The sequence below is a fragment of the Rhinolophus sinicus genome, chromosome 3 (genome assembly GCF_057876585.1).
Source record: "Rhinolophus sinicus isolate RSI-liver-muscle chromosome 3, RSI-T2T, whole genome shotgun sequence".
NCBI lineage: Eukaryota > Metazoa > Chordata > Mammalia > Chiroptera > Rhinolophidae > Rhinolophus > Rhinolophus sinicus.
In genome coordinates, this window is record NC_142503.1 from 141,122,647 (window position 1) to 141,143,332 (window position 20,686).

Sequence of the window (20,686 nt, forward strand, 5' to 3'; positions counted from 1 at the left end):
ATTTTTATTGAGAACCTATTATGGTTCTCTGCGAATAAGAGTTTGTTTGGAGCTTGCAATCTAATAGAGGAAGTCAAGGGAAATAGCTGACTAATATAAGAATGGATTAAGTGCTAAATAGCAGGAGGATGCTTTGTAATTGAGAAAAGGTTATTAACGGTAACTTTTGAAAGTTGAAAGGAGAGGTGGGATTGCAAATGGTTTTAAATTAAAAGTTTTAGGCCCAGCCTTGAAAGATAAGTAGGACTTTGAAAAGAATATCCCAGGCTGAAGCATGAGCAAGAACACTGCAGACATTCCACGCTTGGGTGGAACAAAGGATGCTTGAAGGGTAGTACATTACTTTGCTATTGTGGTAACCAAGCACCACAAACTTAAAGCAATACAAATGTATTATCTTATAGTTCTGTAGGTCAGATGTCCAACACAGTTTTCACTGGGATAAAATTAAGATGTCAGCAGGGCTGAGTTCTATTCTAGGGGTGAATCCATTTTATTGTCTTTTCCAGCTTCTAGAGGTTACTACAATCCTGGCTGGTGGCCCCCTTCCTCTATTTTCTTTTCTTTCTTTTTTAAACTTTTATTTATTTGTGTTTTTCCAGGACCCATCAGATCCAAGTCAAGTAGTTGTTTCAATCTAGTTGTGGAGGGCGCAGGTCCCAGTGGCCCATGTGGGGATCCAACTGGCAACCTTTGTGTTAGTATCACCTTGCTCTAAACAACTGAGCTAACCTGCTGCCCTTCTCTATTTTCAAAGCCAGCAATGTTGCAACTTTCTAATCATCCTTCATAGTCGTATCTCCCTTCTGACACTCCTCTTCTAATTTTGAAGGCCCTTGTGATTACATTGGGCCCACTCAATAATCCAGGATAACCTATTTTATGATCAGGTGACAAGCAACTTTAATTACCCTTTTCTTCGGGGTGGAGGGCATTATTCTGCTTACCTCAGGTAGTAAGGAGAAGCTAATCCTGAGAGGAAGGGAGGCCAAAACAAGAAGGGATGTGAATGCACTGATAAGGGCGTTGGGGAGCAGGTGCACATTTCTGAGGCTGACATAAGTTCTGTTTTTTGAAGACAGCTTTGGCTGCAGCACAGAAAATTATCTGGACAGGCAATTTTGGGGTGCAACATTAGGAGGCCACAATTACAGTCCAGGTGAGAGGGTCCAAGATAGGGAGGGCATAGTTGATGGTTTTATTTGGTCTGAGGCTGCTTCTGCCTATTTCTAAGTGTTTTTCATTTCATCAAAATTCATGACATCCCACAGGATCTCAGCAAATGCAGTTTCTAGTACGTAATACGGCGGACTTTTTTCAGTAAACGCTGCAACCCAAGGCCTGAAATCATTCACCTACAACCAACCAGGAGAGACAGGAATCTTGGCTAACTCCCCAGTCAGCAAGGCCGAAGCTAACAACTCAACACTTAATTTTTTAATGATCCAAATCCCAGAGAATTGTTTTCAAGGTGTTTCCTTAACACGAATACAAAATTGAAAAGCAGTACCGGGCCTCCGTGAACAAAGCCTGACTGCCCGCCCAGGTTCAGCAAAGCTCTTCCCGTCTTCACAAGCCAGCAGCCCCTTCGCGTCACCGCCCTCTTCTCCCCCCACCGCCCCAGAGTGGGTCGCTGGGATGTCAGCCCCGCACAGTTGGCACTACTAACACCAAGCCCTACAAACGACTCCGTCACCGGGCAGTCCCAGGAGTGTCGGGGCTGCGGGTGGTGGAGGCAGAAAGTGGGGGGTGGGGGGGCCCGCTGGCGAGGACCCACGATCACGTGCCCCGAGCCCATGGCCTTCAGCTTCCGTCACTTCCGGGTGCGACCGCTGATTCTGTCCGACTTGGCGCTTGTAGCGTTTGGTCCCTCCTTCCTGCACCTGACCGTCTACACAAGTGCCCCTTCCTTGTTCCCAGCGGCGGGGACATGAGTGTCCCTGGGCCGCCGCCCCCGGATGGGGTCCTGGCAGGGCCACCCTTCGGCCTGGGGCCCGGGGAGCCGACGCAGGGTACGTGCTATGGGGCGGGGCCGGCAGCCAGGATCGAGTGGTGGGGCGTCCCGGCCGCCTCCGGGGAGTGGGCTGCTCTAGGCGGCGGCCCAGGGCTCGGACCCCAGCGCGGAAGTGGGGAATCCTGAGGTCCTCCTGCCAGTGAATGGGCGGGAAAGGAGAAGCGGTGTGTGGGTGCGGTTGGAGGCCTTCCATGGTGAAGTAACTGCGTGTACGTGACTCCAGCACATTGTTGTCTATTTGTTATGAGTTAGTGGCTGAGGATGAATCTGTCAGGATGATGGCTTTGTAATTCAGAGACTTCTTGTATCCAGTATTATTAATTGCTTACTCATGAAATGCTCTCTTGCTGGTTGCCTTTTTGGCACTCCTCTTCCTCCAGCAGTCTTTCTCTACCCGAGTTACAGGAGATGTGAGCTCTAATGCCCTAAGGCATCCATTGAATGTAATGAGTTGACTTGCTATGCAGCCGAAATGTTACTATTTCTTAAAAAAAAAATATGTAGTTTTTTCAATTACAATTGACATTCAGTATTATGTTATATTAATTTCAGGTGTACAGCATAGTGGTTAGACATTTATATAATTTATGCAGTGATCCCTCTGAATAGTCTAGTACCCACTTGGCACCACACATAGCTGTTGCATCATTATTGGCTATATTCTCTACGCTGTACTTTACATCCCCGTGACTATTTTGTAGCTACCAATCTGTATTTCTTAATCCCTTCAGCTTTTTCACCCTGCTCCCCAACCTTCCTCCCCTCTGGCAACCATCAGTTTGTTCTCTGTATCTGTGAGTCTGTTTCTGTTTTGTTCATTTATTTTGTTCTTTAGATTCCACATATAAGTGAGATCATATGGTATTTGTCTTTCTCAGTCTGACTTGTTTTACTTGGCATGATACCGTCTAGGTCCATCCATGTTGTCAGAAATGGTAAGATTTCATTCTTTTTTATGGCCGAGTAACATTCCATTGTGTATATATACCACATCTTTATCCAATTGTCTACTGCTGGGCACTTGGGTTGCTTCCATTATCTTGGCTATTGTAAATAGTACTGCAAAGAACATAGGGGTGCATATATCTTTTCAAATTGCTGTTTCAGATTTCTTCAGATAAATACCCGGAAGTGGAACTGCTGGGTCATAATTTTTTGAGGAAGCTCCAAGGCATTTTCCATAGTGGTTGCACCAGTTTGCAATCCCACCAATGATGGTTCCCTTTTTTCCCCCACATCCTCACCAGCACTTGTTGTTTGTTGATTTATTGATGATAGCCTTTCTGACAGGTGTGAGGTAATACCTGATTGTGGTTTCAATTTGCATTTCTCTGATGATTAGTGACATTGAGTATCTTTTCATGTCTGTTGGCCACAAGTATGTCTTCTTTGGAGAAGTGTCCCAGAATGGTACTATTTCTGTACCATCCTTGGGAGAATTGAGAAAATAGTCACTCAAAGCAATTTTATGTTCTGCAGTTCAGATGAGGAACCCTAAATAGGAAAGGTTACAGGGCTTTGGGTATGCCTTTCCTTTTACCTCCTGTTTCAGAAATAGAGGTGTTATTTCAAAATAGTGCTGTCAGCCCTTTCTTGGTCATGCTTTTCCTCCCTCTCTTTACACCATCATATAAATATAACTTCATTGTATGTATGTGCAGCTTGGGTCCTTCTCTACTTGCTCCTCCATCTGCTTGCTGGTTAATTTGACATGGTGATTTTGCACTAAGCTCACTTGCAGCATGTATGTAAATAAAAGTAGGTATCTGATCCCATGAATAATTCCAAGTCACCCTTACTTGAAACTTTGATACACTTGATTCTCAGCTGTCACTTGCCTCCTACCTCTATTTAGTCTAGGGGATTCTATACAATTTCCAACTCCTTTCTATTTTCACGCTTACAACAGTTGCAATGCTAGTGCACCTCCAGTCTCTTACTCTTCCATCTATCCCACTGCTGTCATATTAGTGCCCCAACATAAAGCTCCAATTATGTCATTTCCTTGCTTGGAAACTTCATGGCTCCTAATACTTACTAAACCAAGAGCCAAACCCATTAGCTTGGACTCCAGGGACCTCATAGGCTGGCCATATGGTTCTTAATTTATAGCTCTCTACTACATATGTCCCATGCTCTAGCTGCCTTCTCTGTCCAGAGAAATCCTATATTCCCACCTTTCCTATCCCTTCCACTCCTGTCTTAGAGTTCTTACCATTTGGAAATTGTAGCCCTCAGATTGTTGGTGTGTGTGTAAATTGGTGCCATCCCTTAGGAAGGCAGTTTTGCACTGTCTATTAAAAAAAATGCATTTAACACTTTGTCCCATTAGTCTACTTCTAACAATTTGTCTTACAAAAAAAAAAAAAAAAAAAAAAAAAATGACATGAGCATGCATACGCAAAGAAAAGCAAGAAAGCTATCCATTTATTCCTCACAGTTCTGGAGGCTGCGAAGTCCAAGATCTAAGTGCTGGCAGATTAGGTTCCTGGTAAGGACCCTCTTCTGATCTTGCAGACAACTGCATTATCAGTGTGTCTTCACATGGAGGGAGAGAATTCTGGTCTCTCTTCTTTTCTCTTAAGCACAATAATCTCTTCATGGGATGAGATTAAACCTAATTACTCCCCAAAGGCCTGACCTCTAAATACCGTTGCATTGGCGGTTAGGACTTCAACATGAATTTTGGTGGGGACACAACATTCAGTCCACAGCCACAGAGAACTGCTAAACAAAATATAGTGGAATTCTAGTCAGTGAAAAAAATGTAGTAGATTCATATATGTTAATTTGGAAAGATATATATGTAAGAGAAAAGTTGCAGAACAATACGAGTAATGTTTCGTATGTGATAAAAACAGGGTTTATGCATGGGTATGCAGACAATTTCTTGAAGGCTGTGTGAGAAACTTCAGAGTGACACTCTCAGGGCATGAAAAGAAATATTTGTGCTTTTCAGCTTTTATGCACCCCTCTTTTGTGTTTTAAGTTTTTACAAGAGCAACACTTTAAAAGAAGAAAAAGAAGTGAGAATTCCAAACATCCTTCAAGCTTCAGTGCAAATGCCCACAGCACACCCTCTTTAAGAGTTGTTCCCAGACTTCCCTGATGAAAGTGATAATACTTCTCTCCTCTGAATTACCGTAATAGTTTCTGTTTCTGTAATGACACTGTTCGTGTTATTCCCCTGTATTGAGCCCTTTCAGGGAAGGGAACTTGCCTAATTTATTGCTGTACTCAGAAACTAGTACATAATATAGACGTGCAGCCAATGTTTCTTGTATGAATAGGGTAAGGTCCTTTTTTTTTTAATCTCCCATTGTAAAGTACCTTGAACTTAGTAACTAAATGCATGTAAAAACATGAGTAACACACCTCCAATAATCAGAAAATTAGGGCAGGGTAGGGTGGGGGTCTGTGAGTTAAAATGTATATATATTGTAAGGGAGGTGTATTAATTGTTATTCCTTATAGTTGAAATGTCCTTATTTGGGTGTTTTTGTTTATAATACTTATGATTTCTATATTTTCTTAAAGAGAGATGCTATTGTTTCCACTATATTTGTAATCAAGCCTTAAGCAGTGGCATTAATTCTCAGATATGCTTTATTGACTTCCCACCTGATGGTACAGCTGGCAGTATCTGTAAATGCTCTACTTTCCCCGTTATATTTTTATTTCACTTGTGGAATGCTTCAGTTTTTAGTTAGCTCTTACCTTTCTGAATATTGCTTTGCAATTTGAGAATTTCTAAGTTCATGTTTCTCAGGATCAGAATAAAACCCATACTATTATTTTATTTTGATCTCTAAAGGCATGTTTTGAATATGAAACTGTTGTTTTCCTTGATCTTGCCAACATTTTAATCTGTGGTAAAATTATACTTAGAAATGGGCTAAAAGCACTGTGTCATGATAAATGTATTCTATATAATGATCTAATTTGCTGTTACTCACTATTACCAGATTATGATTAAAGAGAGATGTTTCAGAGTTTAATGTTAGTTTAAAAATGCTTTTAGAGTACAATTTTGGTAATGTGACCATCTCAGTTTTTTTCTCAATCAGTGATTCTAAAATCTTACAAACCAATCATTGAACCCTATTCAGAAGTTGTTTTGTACTTTTATTGGTAGTAGTAGTCATTGATGGGTATTCATTCTAGGCATTTTTGAATGCCTGGCACAATGCTTACACTGCTCTTATTCAAAGGAAAAGTATGAGGCATAGTTCCTGGCATCACATCTAGATTTACAAACAAGACAATTACTATGCATTATTTTCTGTGGTAAATTTAGGTGCTGACCTCAAGGAAGGAGAAATTCTTAGAAAATCTCTCCTAGCAAATGACAAAACAGCCCCACTTTTACATATCAATAATATATCAAGCTATGTGCAAAATAAATATTGACCTTTATTTTTACTTCCATAGAAATGAAAAAAAATATTTTTAGGCATTGCATTTTTAAAAATATGTATAATTTCTGTGTGCTTTTGAAAAGAAGACTTTCTTGTTTTCCTTCAGTAATTATTTCCCACTTTTAGGCCTCAGAGTCCTTTAATAATCCATTGAAAACTGTTCCTTTAATAATCCATTGAAAACTGTTAAGTCCTGTTCCATGAAAAATACATAAACACACAGCATTTTATATAACATTCTTTTAATCTAGATTGTACCTTATACTGGTAGCTTTAAAACACATTTTGAGTGCTCATAATCTGTTTTTTAGAGGATGCTCAGAAGGTAAAAGTTAAAGGGTACCTGTGCCACCCTCCGTGTATGTGCTGAGCCCCACTGCTAGCCTCCTTCCCTGCCTCCCTACTACTGTCATATCCCTGTGGCAATTTAAAAGCTTCTTAAATTTCACTTTTGCTTGGGGACAGGTTTAAGTGACACCTCTCCAGATGAAGGCTTACTAGAGGACTTGACGGTAGAAGACAAAGCTGTGGAGCAACTGGCAGAAGGATTGCTTTCTCACTACCTGCCGGATCTGCAGAGATCAAAACAAGCCCTCCAGGAACTCACGTGAGCTAACACAAACTGTAGAGGCACTCATTTCCACTCTGGCATAGTCACCATTTACTGTATAAATACATACTGTATCAAAGTATAATATTTTGTAACAGTTCATACAATTGAGTTTTTATTTTCATGGATAGAAAACGGGAGTGGGGGAGTTCATAGTAATCTAAATGTAAAAAATGAAATGAATACTTGTAGAGTGTTTGGCTTCTAAGAAGTACCCCTAATCTTACCTAGACTCTGATTAGTTTTGCTGTTTCACCATTATTTTATGAAAGCCTTGCCTATTGGGAATGTGGCACAATGAATATACACCTGTTTCTGAGTAGAGCTGCAAAATTGCCTCCGTAGGAGTCCCGTTTGCATTCAATCACTGGTTCACATGAGTTGCTAGAAATCCTTAAGTATATTTTTTTGAGATGGCCCATTTCACTCCTAGTAGATAATTCTACTAAAGGATTGGCAGAAACGTTAAGAGAGGAACAGGATCAGGAAGAATGGAACTCAGAGAGTGGGGTCAGTATGCAAAGATACGCTTAACTTTATCAGTTCCCACCCAGAATCACCAGACTGAGTTTCTGCTTCTTCTTGGGTCCAGACCCCTCTGGATTGCCCAGGCTGGCATATCGTTTCTTTTTGTGATGCTCAGCTTTAAACTGGCTATGTACTGCTGCTGCTCTAAGACCCGATCCTTTGAACACTTATCTCAAAAGACTTTATTAGGGCAAAAGGAGAGGAATAATCAACAACTATACCCATTTATAAATATTAGTAAGTAATGTTATGATTCTTGGATTTGAAGGTGATAAACGAGTATTAAAGTGGTATTGTCTTCTACTACATGTGGGATAGTGCTGTAGTTAGGGAGTTGGCAACAATCTTGGTTTTCTGCTGGTTTTTTTTTTTTATCCCTAGTATTTGGTGTGTCTTGTATTTTAACCCCAGTCAATTCTTGTGGTATAAAAGTCCTAAAGATTTTGTGGGGGAGTTTGGATGAAATATGATAGACTAAAGGAAGGTTAAGAAATTCTGTAAGCAAAACATCTGGGTAGTACCTTACAGGAAGCTGGAGTCAAGGTTTAATTGTAGAGTTTAATTGATGAGGACATTGGCTAAAATTTAGTATTTTAAATATCTCCACTTACCTTCCTCGGCACCCATACAATGATGACAATGAGGATGGTAAAATCAGCTACTGTTTATTACTGTATGTACTACATGCCTGACGCCTATTTTATGAAGTATCTAATATTATCCCTGTTTACAGTTGAGGAAACCGAGGTTCAGAGAGATAAGTGGCTTGAAAAGGATTACACAGGTAGTGGTGGAATTAACAATTGAATATGATGAATAAGCAGTTATTATACATCTTGAGTGTTAAGGAAAGATGAACAAATTTCAGAGAAAGGAAAAAGAGAAGTTTCCTAGTAGCTGCCTATTTCATCCATCTTCCCTTTCATCCATCTCCCCACAAATTTCACTATTAATAAAGATGCAGGGGAAAGAGTGCTGGGCTGAGAGGCACCTGGGTCCTAGTCCTGGCTCTGTCATCAAACTGTTTAATCTTCATGAATCCGCTTTACCGTTATAGAAATAGGCCTACAGAGGTGAAGGAGATGATAGTGGTAGACAGAAATTAAGTCTACTTTGTAGCTAACAATGGGTAAGGAAGACCAAGAACAAAATTCAGGTTTATACAGAGGGAGCCAAAAAAATATATACACATTTTAAGAAAGGAAAAAACTATTAATTTACCGTGTTTCCCTGAAAATAAGACCTTGCTGGACAATCATCTCTAATGCGTCTTTTGGAGCAAAAATTAATATAAGACTTAGTATTATGTTATGATATATTATGTTATACTATACTGTACTGTACTGTACTGTACTATACTATACTATACTATACTATAATATATTATTTATAGACCTGGTCTTATAGTAAAATAAGACCGGGTCTTATATTAATTTTTGCTCCAAAAGATGCATTAGAGCTGATTGTCCGGCTAGGTCTTACTTTCGGGGAAACATGGTATACCAATAACAAAAGATGAATGTAAGTCACGTTTGACTTCTGCAATTACACGAGGTGCTCAAAGTGGTTACCATCAGCATCCAGATACTTCTGCTTACAGCGAACTACTGCTTGGGCAACATTGACCAAAGTAGATAACATCTCTTAAAATGTATATACGTTTTTTTGGCCCCCTCGGTATATATGAAAGGTTATTAATATTCCTTTATGTGTATTTGTCATTTTAAGAACATTAGAAAGAAAGAAAAAAGAGGTTCTGGGATCCAGATCCGTAAGAGTCACCAGAGCGGTGCAATTGTGAGTAGCCTCACTGGAGCTCCCTTTGAGATAATACCGCATAGACCTTCCATGGAAATAGCATTTTTCTCAGAGGATCTTTGCTTAGATCCTGTATCAGGGCTTCACAGTTCCTCCCAGCATATTTGCCACAGATTATACAAAACTTCAAGGGAAAGGAAGTTCAATCATTTCTGCCCCCACTATACTGTAGCTAAATAGTCTCTGGAACCTTCTTCCAGAGTGTCTAGATTTACGAATCATGAAAGTACTGTACTTATAATTACAGTTTTATTATAAAGGATACAGATCAGGACCAGCCAAGTGAAGAGACACATGGGGCAAGTTTTGAGAGCATCCCAAACACAGAGCTATTGTGCCCTTTCCTAGTGAAATTAGGGTGCATCACTCTCCCTGTACATGTGTTCACCAAGCAGGAAGCTCTATTGAGTTTCGGTGTTCAGAGTTTTTATTGGGGTTTCATTATGTAGGCATAATTGATGGATCACTGGCCACATAATTGAACTCAGTCTCCAGACCTCCCTCTTCCCGGGAGATTGGGCTGATATCACTTGACTCAAAGCCCCAACCCTCAGACCACATGATTGACCTTCCTGGCATGACCAGCCCCCATCCTGAAGTTCTAGGGGCCTACCACAGGTCACCTCATTAGCATAAAGTCAGGTGTGATCCAAGGGGCTCATGAATAACAAAGATACCCCTATCCTTTGAGAAATTCCAGGGGTTTTAGAATCCATATGCCAGGAGCCTGAAACAAAGGTCAGACAAATTCATGATTATACAACAGATGTCTATTTAGCTATTTTGCCCATTTTCTAAATTGGGCTGTTTCCTTGTTGTGTTTTAAGACTACTCTGTATACTTTTGATATAAGTCTTTATGTGTTTTGCAACTATTTTCTCCAAGTGCATGGCTTATCTTTTCATTATCTTAACAGTGACTTATGCAGAGCAGAAGTGTTTAATTTTAAAAATCTAGGTTATCAATGTATTCTTTAATGGGTCATGCTTTTGGTATTGCATGTAAAAATTCATCACCATAGATGTTCTCTTACGTTTTCTTTTAGAAGTTTTTAGAGTTTTACATTTAGATATATGATCAATTTTGACGTAATTCTTGTGAAAGGTATAAGGTCTATGTCTAGGTTAATTACTTTGCACATAAACGTCTAATTGTTCCTTCACCATTTGCTGAAAAGACTGTCCTTTCTTCACTGCATTGCCTTAGTTCTTTTGTCAAAAAGCAGTTAATTATATTTGTGTGTGTCTATTTAAGAGCTTCCTGTACTGTTCCATTGATCAGTGTGTTCTTTAGGACACCACTCCCATGCTGTCCAGATTTCCATAGTTTTATAGTAAGTCTTAAAATTGAGTAGTGTTAAGTCTTCCAACTTTATTATTCTTCAGTATGTGTTGGGCTATTCTAGGTCTTTGTCTTTCCATGTGAATTTTAGAATGTTGTGTCTATAAGACAGTTTGCTAGGAATTAAATTGGGATTGTATTGAATCTTAGATCAAGTTGGGAAGAACTGATCTTAACAATACTGAGTTTTTTATTCCATGTCCTTGGAATATCTCTCCATTATTTATCTTTTTTTAATTTCTTTTTTGAGGGTTTTACAGTTTTACATAAAGATCCTGTATATATTTTGTTAGATTTATATCAAAGTATTTCATCTGAGGGGACTTATTGTGTACTGCTGGTATATATAGGAAAACAACTGACTTCTGTTTATTAACCTTGTATTCTGAAACCTTGCTATACTGACATATTAGTTCCAGGAGGGTTTTTCTTTGTTGTTGATTCTTTGGGACTTTCCACATAGGCATTCATGTCATCTGTGAATAAAGACAGTTTTCTTTCTTTCCTGTCTGTATGCCTTTTATTGTCTTATTGATTTAGCTAGGACTTCTAGTATGATGTTGAATAGGACAGCAGACATCCTTTCCTTGCTCCTGATCTTCGGGGAAAACATCTAGTTTCTCACAAGTGTGATGCTGTAGGTTTTTAAAGACGTTCTTTATCAAGTTGAGGAAGTTTCTCTCCCTTCCTAGTTTGTTGAGAGTATTTTTAATCATGAATGGGTGTTGGACTTTGTCAAATGCTTGTTCTGCATCAACTAATAGGATCATATGATTTTTCTACTTTACCTAGTTGATGTGATGGATTACATTGATTGATTTTCAAATTTTGAACCAGCTTTGCATACTTGGAATAAATTCCACTTGGTTGTGGTACATAATTCTTTGTATACATCGTTGGATTTGATTTGCTAATACCTTGTTGAGGATTTTTTCCATCTATGTTAATGAAAGATATTGGTCTATAGATTTCCTTTTTTGTAATATTTTTATCTGGTTTTGGTTTTAGGGTAATGCTGGCCTCATAGGAAGTGCTCCCTCTATTTCTGTTTTCTGGAAGAGATTGTAGAGAATTGGTATAATTTCTTCCTTAAATGCTTGGTAGAAGTCAGCAGTGAAAATGTCAGGTCCTGGTACTTTGATTTCTGGAAGGTTATTACTTATTGAATGAATTGCTCTATTAAATATAGGCCTACTTAGATAATCTGTTTCTCCTTGTATGAGTTTTGGTAGTGTTTGTGTCTATCAAGGAATTAGTCATTTCCATTTAAGTTATCAAATTTGTAGATACATAGTTGTTGACAGTGTTCCTTCATTATCCTTTTAATGTCCAGGGGATCAGTAGTGATGACCCCTTTTCCATGACTTACGTCAGTAGTTTGTGTCTTCTCTCATTTTTTAATTTGGTAGTTTGACTAAAGGTTTATCAATTTTATTGGTCTTCTGTAGAACCAACTTTTGGTTTTGTTGATTTTTCTGTATTATTTTCCAGTTGTAACAGCCTGTTTTTGCTTTTCTGTTTATTTCGGATCATTGACTTGTTAGTTTTTCCTCTTATCCATTCTGTATTTCACCTTTTGTGGTCTCTAGTTAGAGCTGAAGGGACAAACCATGACCTGTGGGGTATGCCAAACTCAGTGCTTGGATGGTGGAGATATTGTAACTGCCCTTCTGTCTCTTCATTGCTATTTCTTTTTTCATCATTGTTCTCTGTTTAGCATAGTTTTGCAAGCAAATCATGTCATATTTTTCTTTGACTATGATATTCTTTAAAATATTTAATTAGGTGACCCTTTGGTGTCACTTATTCCTATGATGCTAGCATTGATTGATCTGGAGAGGTATGTGAGGGAAGTTGGCTTCTCTTAATAGAAGGTTTTGAATCAGAATTTTTGTGAGGAACCTTAGAAATTACCTGGTCTGACCTTCTCACTTTATAAATGAAGAAACTTAGGCCCAGAGACAAACTAAATTTTTAAGATCACACAACTGATTATTAGTAGGAAAATCTTGTGATTTCTAGTTTTATTTTTCATCTTACTTCCTATTTATCCGTTTAGACTTATTGCTTGTTACTAAATTTTCCCCAATTCTAATCTGAAAAATCACTGCTCCTGATTTCCTTTATGATACATTGCAATTTTAATGTATACAAAAACATCAAGTTTCTTGGATAAGATAGTATAAAAATTTTGGGGGGATAGTACAGACAGTTGCTAAAAATAACAAGTAATAAAATAATTTAAAATTATTTGGTGATTTTAGTAATTAGAATCTGAAATTGAAGCTAGAATAAAAGACACATTCAGTTATTAGAATGTGGCTTTGGAATATTATTTTGAAAAAGATTAATGCTAAACCAAATAAGCCTTGGAGAGTCACTAGATTTCCAACTTAATTTCTATCTTTAACATTAACCAACATGAATGTGATTCCTTTTAATGTACATTACAGTATGTAATGTTTATTTTGGCTGTGTGCTTTTGTTTCAGACAGAACCAGGTTGTATTATTAGACACACTGGAACAAGAGATTTCAAAATTTAAAGAATGTCATTCTATGTTGGATATTAATGCTTTGGTAAGTATGATTTAGTTGACGTAGCTTAATGATACCTTCTTTTGGAAATAGGTAGGTTTATCATCCCAACTTTGTACTTAATGTACATTTGGGATCTTTTCCTTTAATTTTCAAAGCTTAGAATTTGTCTTTTAACAGGAAACCTTGCTTTACTTTACTAGAATTTCCATTGTCTGTGATAAAAAGTGAACTGGCACGTTAAGATGACTAACCATAGGACTGGGAGGTGTATGGGTGGAGCTGGGCTCCCTGTTACTCTCTGTCCTGACTGTCTGTTAAAACTTATGGTTCTAACTTCCGGGAGAGGGATTTATTTATGTAGGGGGCCATCTTGGGGAGAGGATGCTTTTTGCATGCGGGCGGCTGGCCGGAGGTGTACAGCCGGAGTTATGCATCCTCACTCTGCTGTGGTGGTTTTTTTTTTTTTTTCCCCCAAGTCAAGTTGTTGTCCTTTCAGTCTTAGTTGTGGAGGGCGCAGCTCAGCTCCAGGTCCAGTTGCCTTTACTAGTTGCAGGGGGCGCTGCCCACCATCCCTTGCGGGACTCGAGGAATTGAACTGGCAACCTTGTGGTTGAGAGGCCACTGGCCCATGTGGGAATCGAACTGGCAGCCTTCGGAGTTAGGAGCATGGAGCTCTAACCGCCTGAGCCACTGGGCCAGCCTCCTGCTGTGGTGGTTTTTGTTTCTTTTTCTTTTCCTGAATAAACCCTTTTTTGGTGGACTGCCTGGAGAATTATTTTGTCTAGTTGACATCTGGAATCGTTATCTTTCAAATGTTGAACTCATGATAGGAAATAGAACTTATTTATGAAAGTCTAGAATAGATCTCATAATTAACAACTTTTTATAAAAGAGAACTGAAAGTAAGGAACTTTGGGGGTATTATTTTTTCCTTTAAGGAAAGTGCATCTCTTTTTATTAATTACATGTTTTTATTTTTAATTTAATATTATAATGTAATATTTTTTGAAATTACATCTCCCAAAGTCAAAGAAGTTCTGCTCCTGATAATTTTCTTTCAGGTTTTTTTTTTTTTAGATTAGTTTCAGGTGTACAAAGCAATGTACTAGTTAGACATTTACATACCTCACAGAATTATACACCCCCCCCCCCAATCTACTAGCCCTCTGACATCGTATACAGCTGTTACAATACCATTGACTATATTCCCTATGCTGTACTCCACATCCCATGGCCATATATACCAGGGGTGCCAAAAAAAATGTATACACATTTTAAGAGATGTTATCTATGCTCAAGCAGTAGTTCCCCATAATCAGAAGTGTCTGGATGCTGATGGTAACCACTTTGAGTACCTCTTGTAATTGCAGAAGTCAAACGTGACTTGTATTCATCTTTTGTTATCGGTATATATTGAGTATTACATTTAATACAGCTTTTTCCTTTCTTAAAATTTGTATACATTTTTTTTGGCACCCTCTGTGTGTGTGTGTGTGTGTGTGTGTGTATAAAATTATAGTTGACATTCAATATTATTTTACTTCACCTTCAGGTGTATAGCTCATCGGTCAGGCATCTACACAATCTATGACGTGATCTCCCTGACAAGCCCAGTACCCATCTGGCACCCTACATAAACTTTACAACATTATTGATTATATTCCCCATACTGTATTTCACATCCCTGTGACTATATTGTGAATTACATGTTTTTTTAAATTTGCGTTTTATTTAATTGTGTGGCATTTTCATAATGCTATAACAAGTTAACGCTGAAACGGACCTGTTATATCTTTCAATATAAATGACAATAGCTGAATTTCATCAGAAGTTCTTTGACTTTTTGATGAGAGGAACCGATACTCTAAGTAATAGCAGGTAACAAAAAAAGGGAACTTTGGGTTACCTTTTTCTTCACCTTCAACATTACAAATAGCATGATTTGCATGGTTTTGTGGCCTTTGACACATACCTCAATAAATGGAGTTTTCATTGGACAAATGTGGCTTATTCTAATGTTTTCCTTTTATAACAATCAAAAATAAGATCCATCTCCTCTAGCATTAGGCGGAGGCCTGTGGTAATAAACACAGTCTTTTACTCAAATACAAAGTTCCTGACTTTTTGTGAAGGAGGTGGACAAAGCTACATTGACATGCTTTTGTCTTTCCCGCTGAGTTCATGTTGCAGCACAAAGAATATTTGATGAATGAGTGAATGATAAATGAATGAACCAAGCAGATATAAGATAGTTGTTTTAGTCTGAAGGGGCAGAAACTAAGTCTTCCTCTTTTTTCTTCTCTCAGCCCAAGAGTGGTTTTGATTATCATTTATGAACTGAAAACCGGAAGGTCCAGAGAGAGAGAAAGAGGGTCTGTAAACTCTAGAACTCATCAGACTATGACTTTACTTAGCGTGAAGATTGCTAATCCCTCTACTGACACGTCTCTCATTTCTGTTAGCTTGCCTGAGAATGAGGTGCTTTTTCCCTTCTCTGCCATGTCTGGGATGGAAAGTCTATACTTATCACTCCTTGGGAAGAAAAGTGTCCTTACAGAGGTTCTGCGTGGTCTGAGCCTCTCAGGGCTCTGGACACAGCTTGACCTTTTCCTGATGGGAAACTGTTCTATGTATGCTGGCTTGTTCTCTCCCTTGCAAAGGCAGTAGGGAGTGCTTTGATAGCATTGTTGGATAGTCTTACTGGAATTTTAGGATTATATTGCATGTTTTTAAAGCAGAATGTTATCTGTACACAACATAAATGTCTATTTTATATTTAGTAACTTTTTATCGATCTGAACGGAAATGTTTTCAAAATCCTACTAATAGTTTAAATGACATTTAAATTTTGGAATTAAAATTCGGAGATAATTAAGGCTTTAAAAATGTAATCCATTTAGGAAGAATGAACTGTAATTTGGGCATTTATTTATTTATCCATTTGATATTTTAGTGTATTTTAACTTGACTTTTCATTACTTTTTCATGTTAAGTTCACTGAAGCCAAACACTATCATGCCAAGTTGGTGAATATAAGAAAAGAGATGCTGATGCTTCATGAAAAGACGTCAAAGTTAAAAGTAAGTTGAAAATTCTTTCACACTCTTTGTAAAAGTGAAAGTTTGTCTATTTTTCTTCAGTGTTCATTTTCTGACTCCTTATACCTATACAATAAATAGTTCATGGTACATTGTTTTCTTTTAAAATGTATTCTTTTCAGCCCCACTCTGAGCTTTTCTACTAACTGTTGGGCTAGTTGGCTCAGATTCTCTGAATATGTAGCTGCAATTCTCATTTAATAAGAGTGTGGAGTAACAAATATTTTTTGTATCGGGGGGGCCTTAAATTACCCAGAATGAATTTAAGAATTACATACGCAATGTATTAATAAGTATTGATTACCTCAAATCAAAGCACTTATTGCTTTTAAATTAGGCCATAACCCATTAGCCTTGATTTTTCTCTTGTTTTTTGAATTTTTTGACTTAGAAAAGAGCACTTAAACTGCAGCAGAAGAGGCAGAAAGAAGAGCTGGAAAGGGAGCAGCAACGGGAGAAGGAATTTGAAAGAGAAAAGCAGTTAACAGCCAAACCAGCCAAAAGGACATGAAAAGTTGAATGTGTTTGTGTGTTCTTCCTTCCCCTGTCCCATATTCTTGGATTTAAAATGACCTAAGTGTAGTGCCTTACACCACTGTGTTCTGTTTGAAATCCTTTCCCCGGGAATGCTGTCTCTGTCTTCATTTTAGCCATTCCAGAAGCTTTGATTTTTCTGAGTAAAAGACTTAATGTCACTGGGTTTGGATATTTGTATGTAATTTTTCAACTTGTGTTTTGCTTCATTTTAAAATTCATTATTTTCGCCTTGAATCATTTATAAACTGGTAAATGGTCTGATTGTTTTAACAGTCTAGACTAAGCGCTTAAAAATTAGTATGAATTTTTTAGATTCTTAAGTGTGGATTTAAAAGTTTCGGTTTCTTATTTTATGAAATGACTTGCCTTTCTGGCAATACAATTCTGGTTTCTGGCAGTTGCTTTTTCATTGCTTGGTTAAGAAGAAATGCCAACTGTTTAATCACATATGCCACTGGAAAAGAGGTGGTATATAAGCCTTTGTGAAGAACATGATAGAAGAATGTGTTACCAGGAAATAAAAGCATCTAACATTGGATAGGGTGAGGGAGATGCCAGGTAGATTTCACTAACCGTACACTTTGTCTTCTTCCTAGCATTGTCATTGCCATTTAGCTCCTGTGTAGCTTCTGGGTTCAAAGGAGATTATATCTGTTCCTAAACTTTGGCGGAGGTGGAGATAGGGCTTTCACATACTGTAATATATTTAAATATTTATAATACTTAGTAAGGTTCATCACACACTGAGATATAGTTGTTGAGTTGATAAGACAGTGAGCCCACCTTTCCAGATGGAAGATCTAACCACTAGTTCTATCTATCCTCTGATTTGCTGCGTGGCCTTACATGTGGTTACTTTAAAAAAAGTCTTAAAGTAGAATGACATATACCAACTATCCATTTTATAGATATTGACAAGAATTGTGGAAAATTAGTAAATAGTTTCTTCACGAAAGAAGCAGCATGATACCTTTAGTGTTTACTAGACCCTCCCCCCCTTCCCCGATATCATAAGTAGAAACTTATGTGAGGGAAATATTATGAAATTTCATTGTTTAAGATTGAGAGTATATTATTCACTGTTTTAATATTATTTAATATCCAACTAGTCTCCAATCTCTATTACATAGAGACTATATAGAACCTGTAAAAGTGTTGATTAGAATGTGATCTTTTATAATCTACATTACATTTTAGGTAAGCTGGAATCACTACCTCTGATCACATATCACGTTAATTAATGATGGAGAAGGCTTTAGATTTGAGTGCTAAGAACTAGTCTGTTGAAAGCCTTTCCCTTCTTTAGAATGAATGAATTATGATCTCTCAATTCCCTTGACTTTGACCTTATATTTAAGAATATATTTTATTTTAAAAGGCTACACGTTGCCTGCAATTATCAGCTAAAACTGTCTATGGCAGGATTCATTAGTGCTTGCAGGACAATGTCACCTGAATTGCTGAATGGACTCATTTATAACCTGAAAAAGGCAGTGCATTGTTTCTTAGAGTGGTTTGTGGACCAACTGCAATGAGTATTTAAAAGCTGGTTCTTGGATACCACTCGCCATCTGCTGAAGCAAGTCTGTGTTTTTGTTTTTGTTTTTTTTACAGTTTCCCCAAGTAATTCTGATGCACCTTAAAAGTTGAGAACGACTGGTCTAGTGGTCTAAGTCAGAGGTTCCTACACTAGGCTGATATCATTATCACGTGGGATCTTAAAAAACAACAACCAGACATTCAGGAAGATTCTAACTCATTAGTTCTGAGGTGGGGCCCATGCAGAACTTAAAGAGCTCCCCAGATAATTCTGATGCAAGGAACTACTACTAGTGGTCTAGATTACCTAGTGATTTGAATTTATCAGAAGTGAAATAGTTTAAAAGCCGCCCAGTAACTCTTGGGATTAATTTTATGAAATATGTTTTGAACTACTGTTTTGATATAAAGTCAGATTTAAGATTGAAATAGGTGGCAGGCAGGAAAGATACAAATAATTCTAGTTAATTAATTCAACTTCTATGACCTATCTTAAAATAAATCACATTTATTGAATGAATGGCAAGGAACATATACTTTTGAATTGTATTATTTAAATTTTGAAGATTTTTAAAATGTCAAGAATATATATTAGCACTCACTGTTTTTAGGTAAACTGTAAATCAGAAGTAGTTACTTTGGTAATTAAAATCTAAAACTTTAGCTATATTTTAGTAGCATAGAAACATATCTTACTGAATAAACCTGAACAGAACCCTTACAATTAATTTTACTGTATTTTTTGCACAAAAGAATGAATTGGTACTAAGGTTGAAAACTGTTGCTTTTGTTTTTTTGTTTGAAAAAAATTGCCTTTATTTTGAAACTATATCACATATGTATTGAACTGAGTTTTGTATTTACTTGGTAGGAGGTATCATGTAGATATGCAGATATGGAATGTAACATGGATTGTGTCCTCAGTGAGTTATTGGGTAGGTACAGGTTATAAATGTACCAGTTATTCACCCTCTTACATTTCTCTGATTTTGAGCTTGTAAAATGAGGACTACTTTTTACACATGTAATTAAAAGCCTCTGAATTATCCAAAGTTGTGGATCAAGCACTATTGTGTACATAGCACTGTATATTTTCCTTTATGGACATTATTTCAAACACTCGACTCCTTTGTTTTCCTCTCCTACCACCTTCCTCTTAATGTTCTCTGTAGATTGTGTCACAAAATGACTGGTCCACTCATGAATTCTTTTTCAGAACAGTGATAGAAAATGTGAAAAGATTCTAGTTGAAATAATCCAACTACATTGTTCACTATTTGAGAATTCAGATAGTAGTACTACTTTTAGTGGTTTGGTAGAAAGTGCTTCATCAGGATCCCTAGATGTTTAGCCTATAAATAATGGAACTTTGCAACTAATAGAATATTTTAGGTGAGGTTTGTTATTTTTGTAACCTGGGAGTCCTGGGACCCCTGGGAGAGGGACTTCTGTGGATGACCTTTGGAGGAGACATGAACTCTCATAAATTTCTCAAGAATTTTGTTTATTTGTGTTTCCCAGGATTGAGTCTATAGATTTTATTAGATTCATTATATATATATATATATATATATATATATATATATATATGCATATGTGTATATATATATACACACATATATATGTATTTATATGTATTTATATATGTATATATATATAAAATTCCTCCAAAGCATTGACTCTTAATTTTTAAAACTCCATACTCGACTGTGTACATATTAAAAAAAGGAAGAGGCGGCAGTTTTAGAGCAGGCTCAGCAGGTGAGCACCGCTTAGATTTATAGCCTGAGCACAGATGGGACAATGCTGCCATCTTGTGGTACTCTGCTCCCCTAGTTGTACAGATTCTGGTACTGTCTCAGTGGTTTGAAGTTTGGCATAAGCGTTTTCAATTACTATAGTTTTTTAGGTAAGTCAGGATTTTCTGTATGGTCTGAACTTTTGTTTAAACAGTGAGATGTTTGAAATGTGTGGAACACTTGATAAGGTTTGAAACTACATTTTCCCAATTCAGTTTCCCTCCAGGGTAAACATGCAGACAAGAGGTGATCCCTAAGACTCTTCCAGCATTAACATTATGAGACACCTTGTATCCCATTTCTCTCCAGGAGCATTGGCTTATGGGCTATTGTTTTCACTTAATAATGGCACCGGTCCATCTGCCCAGCACAGAGGCAGCGCCCAGGCAGATGCACTCATCTCAGATGAGATGTTTCTGGCCTTTCTTTACCTCACAACCTGGG

At 37.6% G+C, this 20,686-nt stretch overlaps 1 protein-coding gene across 2 annotated transcripts; it reads left to right on the forward strand.

Annotated features, from left to right (window-relative positions):
- The first annotated feature begins 1,827 nt into the window (after window positions 1-1,827).
- On the forward strand, window positions 1,828-19,495 carry BLOC1S6 (biogenesis of lysosomal organelles complex 1 subunit 6). 2 transcript variants are annotated; one of them, XM_019756661.3, is made up of 6 exons: window positions 1,828-2,012; window positions 6,898-7,039; window positions 9,299-9,367; window positions 13,221-13,308; window positions 16,263-16,349; window positions 16,759-19,495. In XM_019756661.3, the coding sequence occupies exons 1-6, from the start codon at window positions 1,931-1,933 to the stop codon at window positions 16,876-16,878; spliced, it is 588 nt and encodes a 195-aa protein (XP_019612220.3). In that variant the 5' UTR covers window positions 1,828-1,930; the 3' UTR covers window positions 16,879-19,495. The 2 variants fall into 2 exon arrangements, with proteins under 2 accessions (XP_019612220.3, XP_019612221.3); XM_019756662.3 differs by lacking the exon at window positions 9,299-9,367 and having other exon boundaries at window positions 1,834-2,012.
- Window positions 19,496-20,686: the final 1,191 nt, after the last annotated feature.

What these genes read in the sequence shown, in the direction of transcription:
- BLOC1S6 (XM_019756661.3), top strand. Translation starts at nt 1,931, where the DNA reads ATGAGTGTCCCTGGGCCGCCGCCCCCGGATGGGGTCCTGGCAGGGCCA. An exon ending in GCCCGGGGAGCCGACGCAGG is followed by an intron (nt 2,013 to 6,897) that starts GTACGTGCTATG and finishes GCTTGGGGACAG; the next exon opens with GTTTAAGTGACACCTCTCCA. An exon ending in AAAAGACGTCAAAGTTAAAA is followed by an intron (nt 16,350 to 16,758) that starts GTAAGTTGAAAA and finishes TTTTTGACTTAG; the next exon opens with AAAAGAGCACTTAAACTGCA.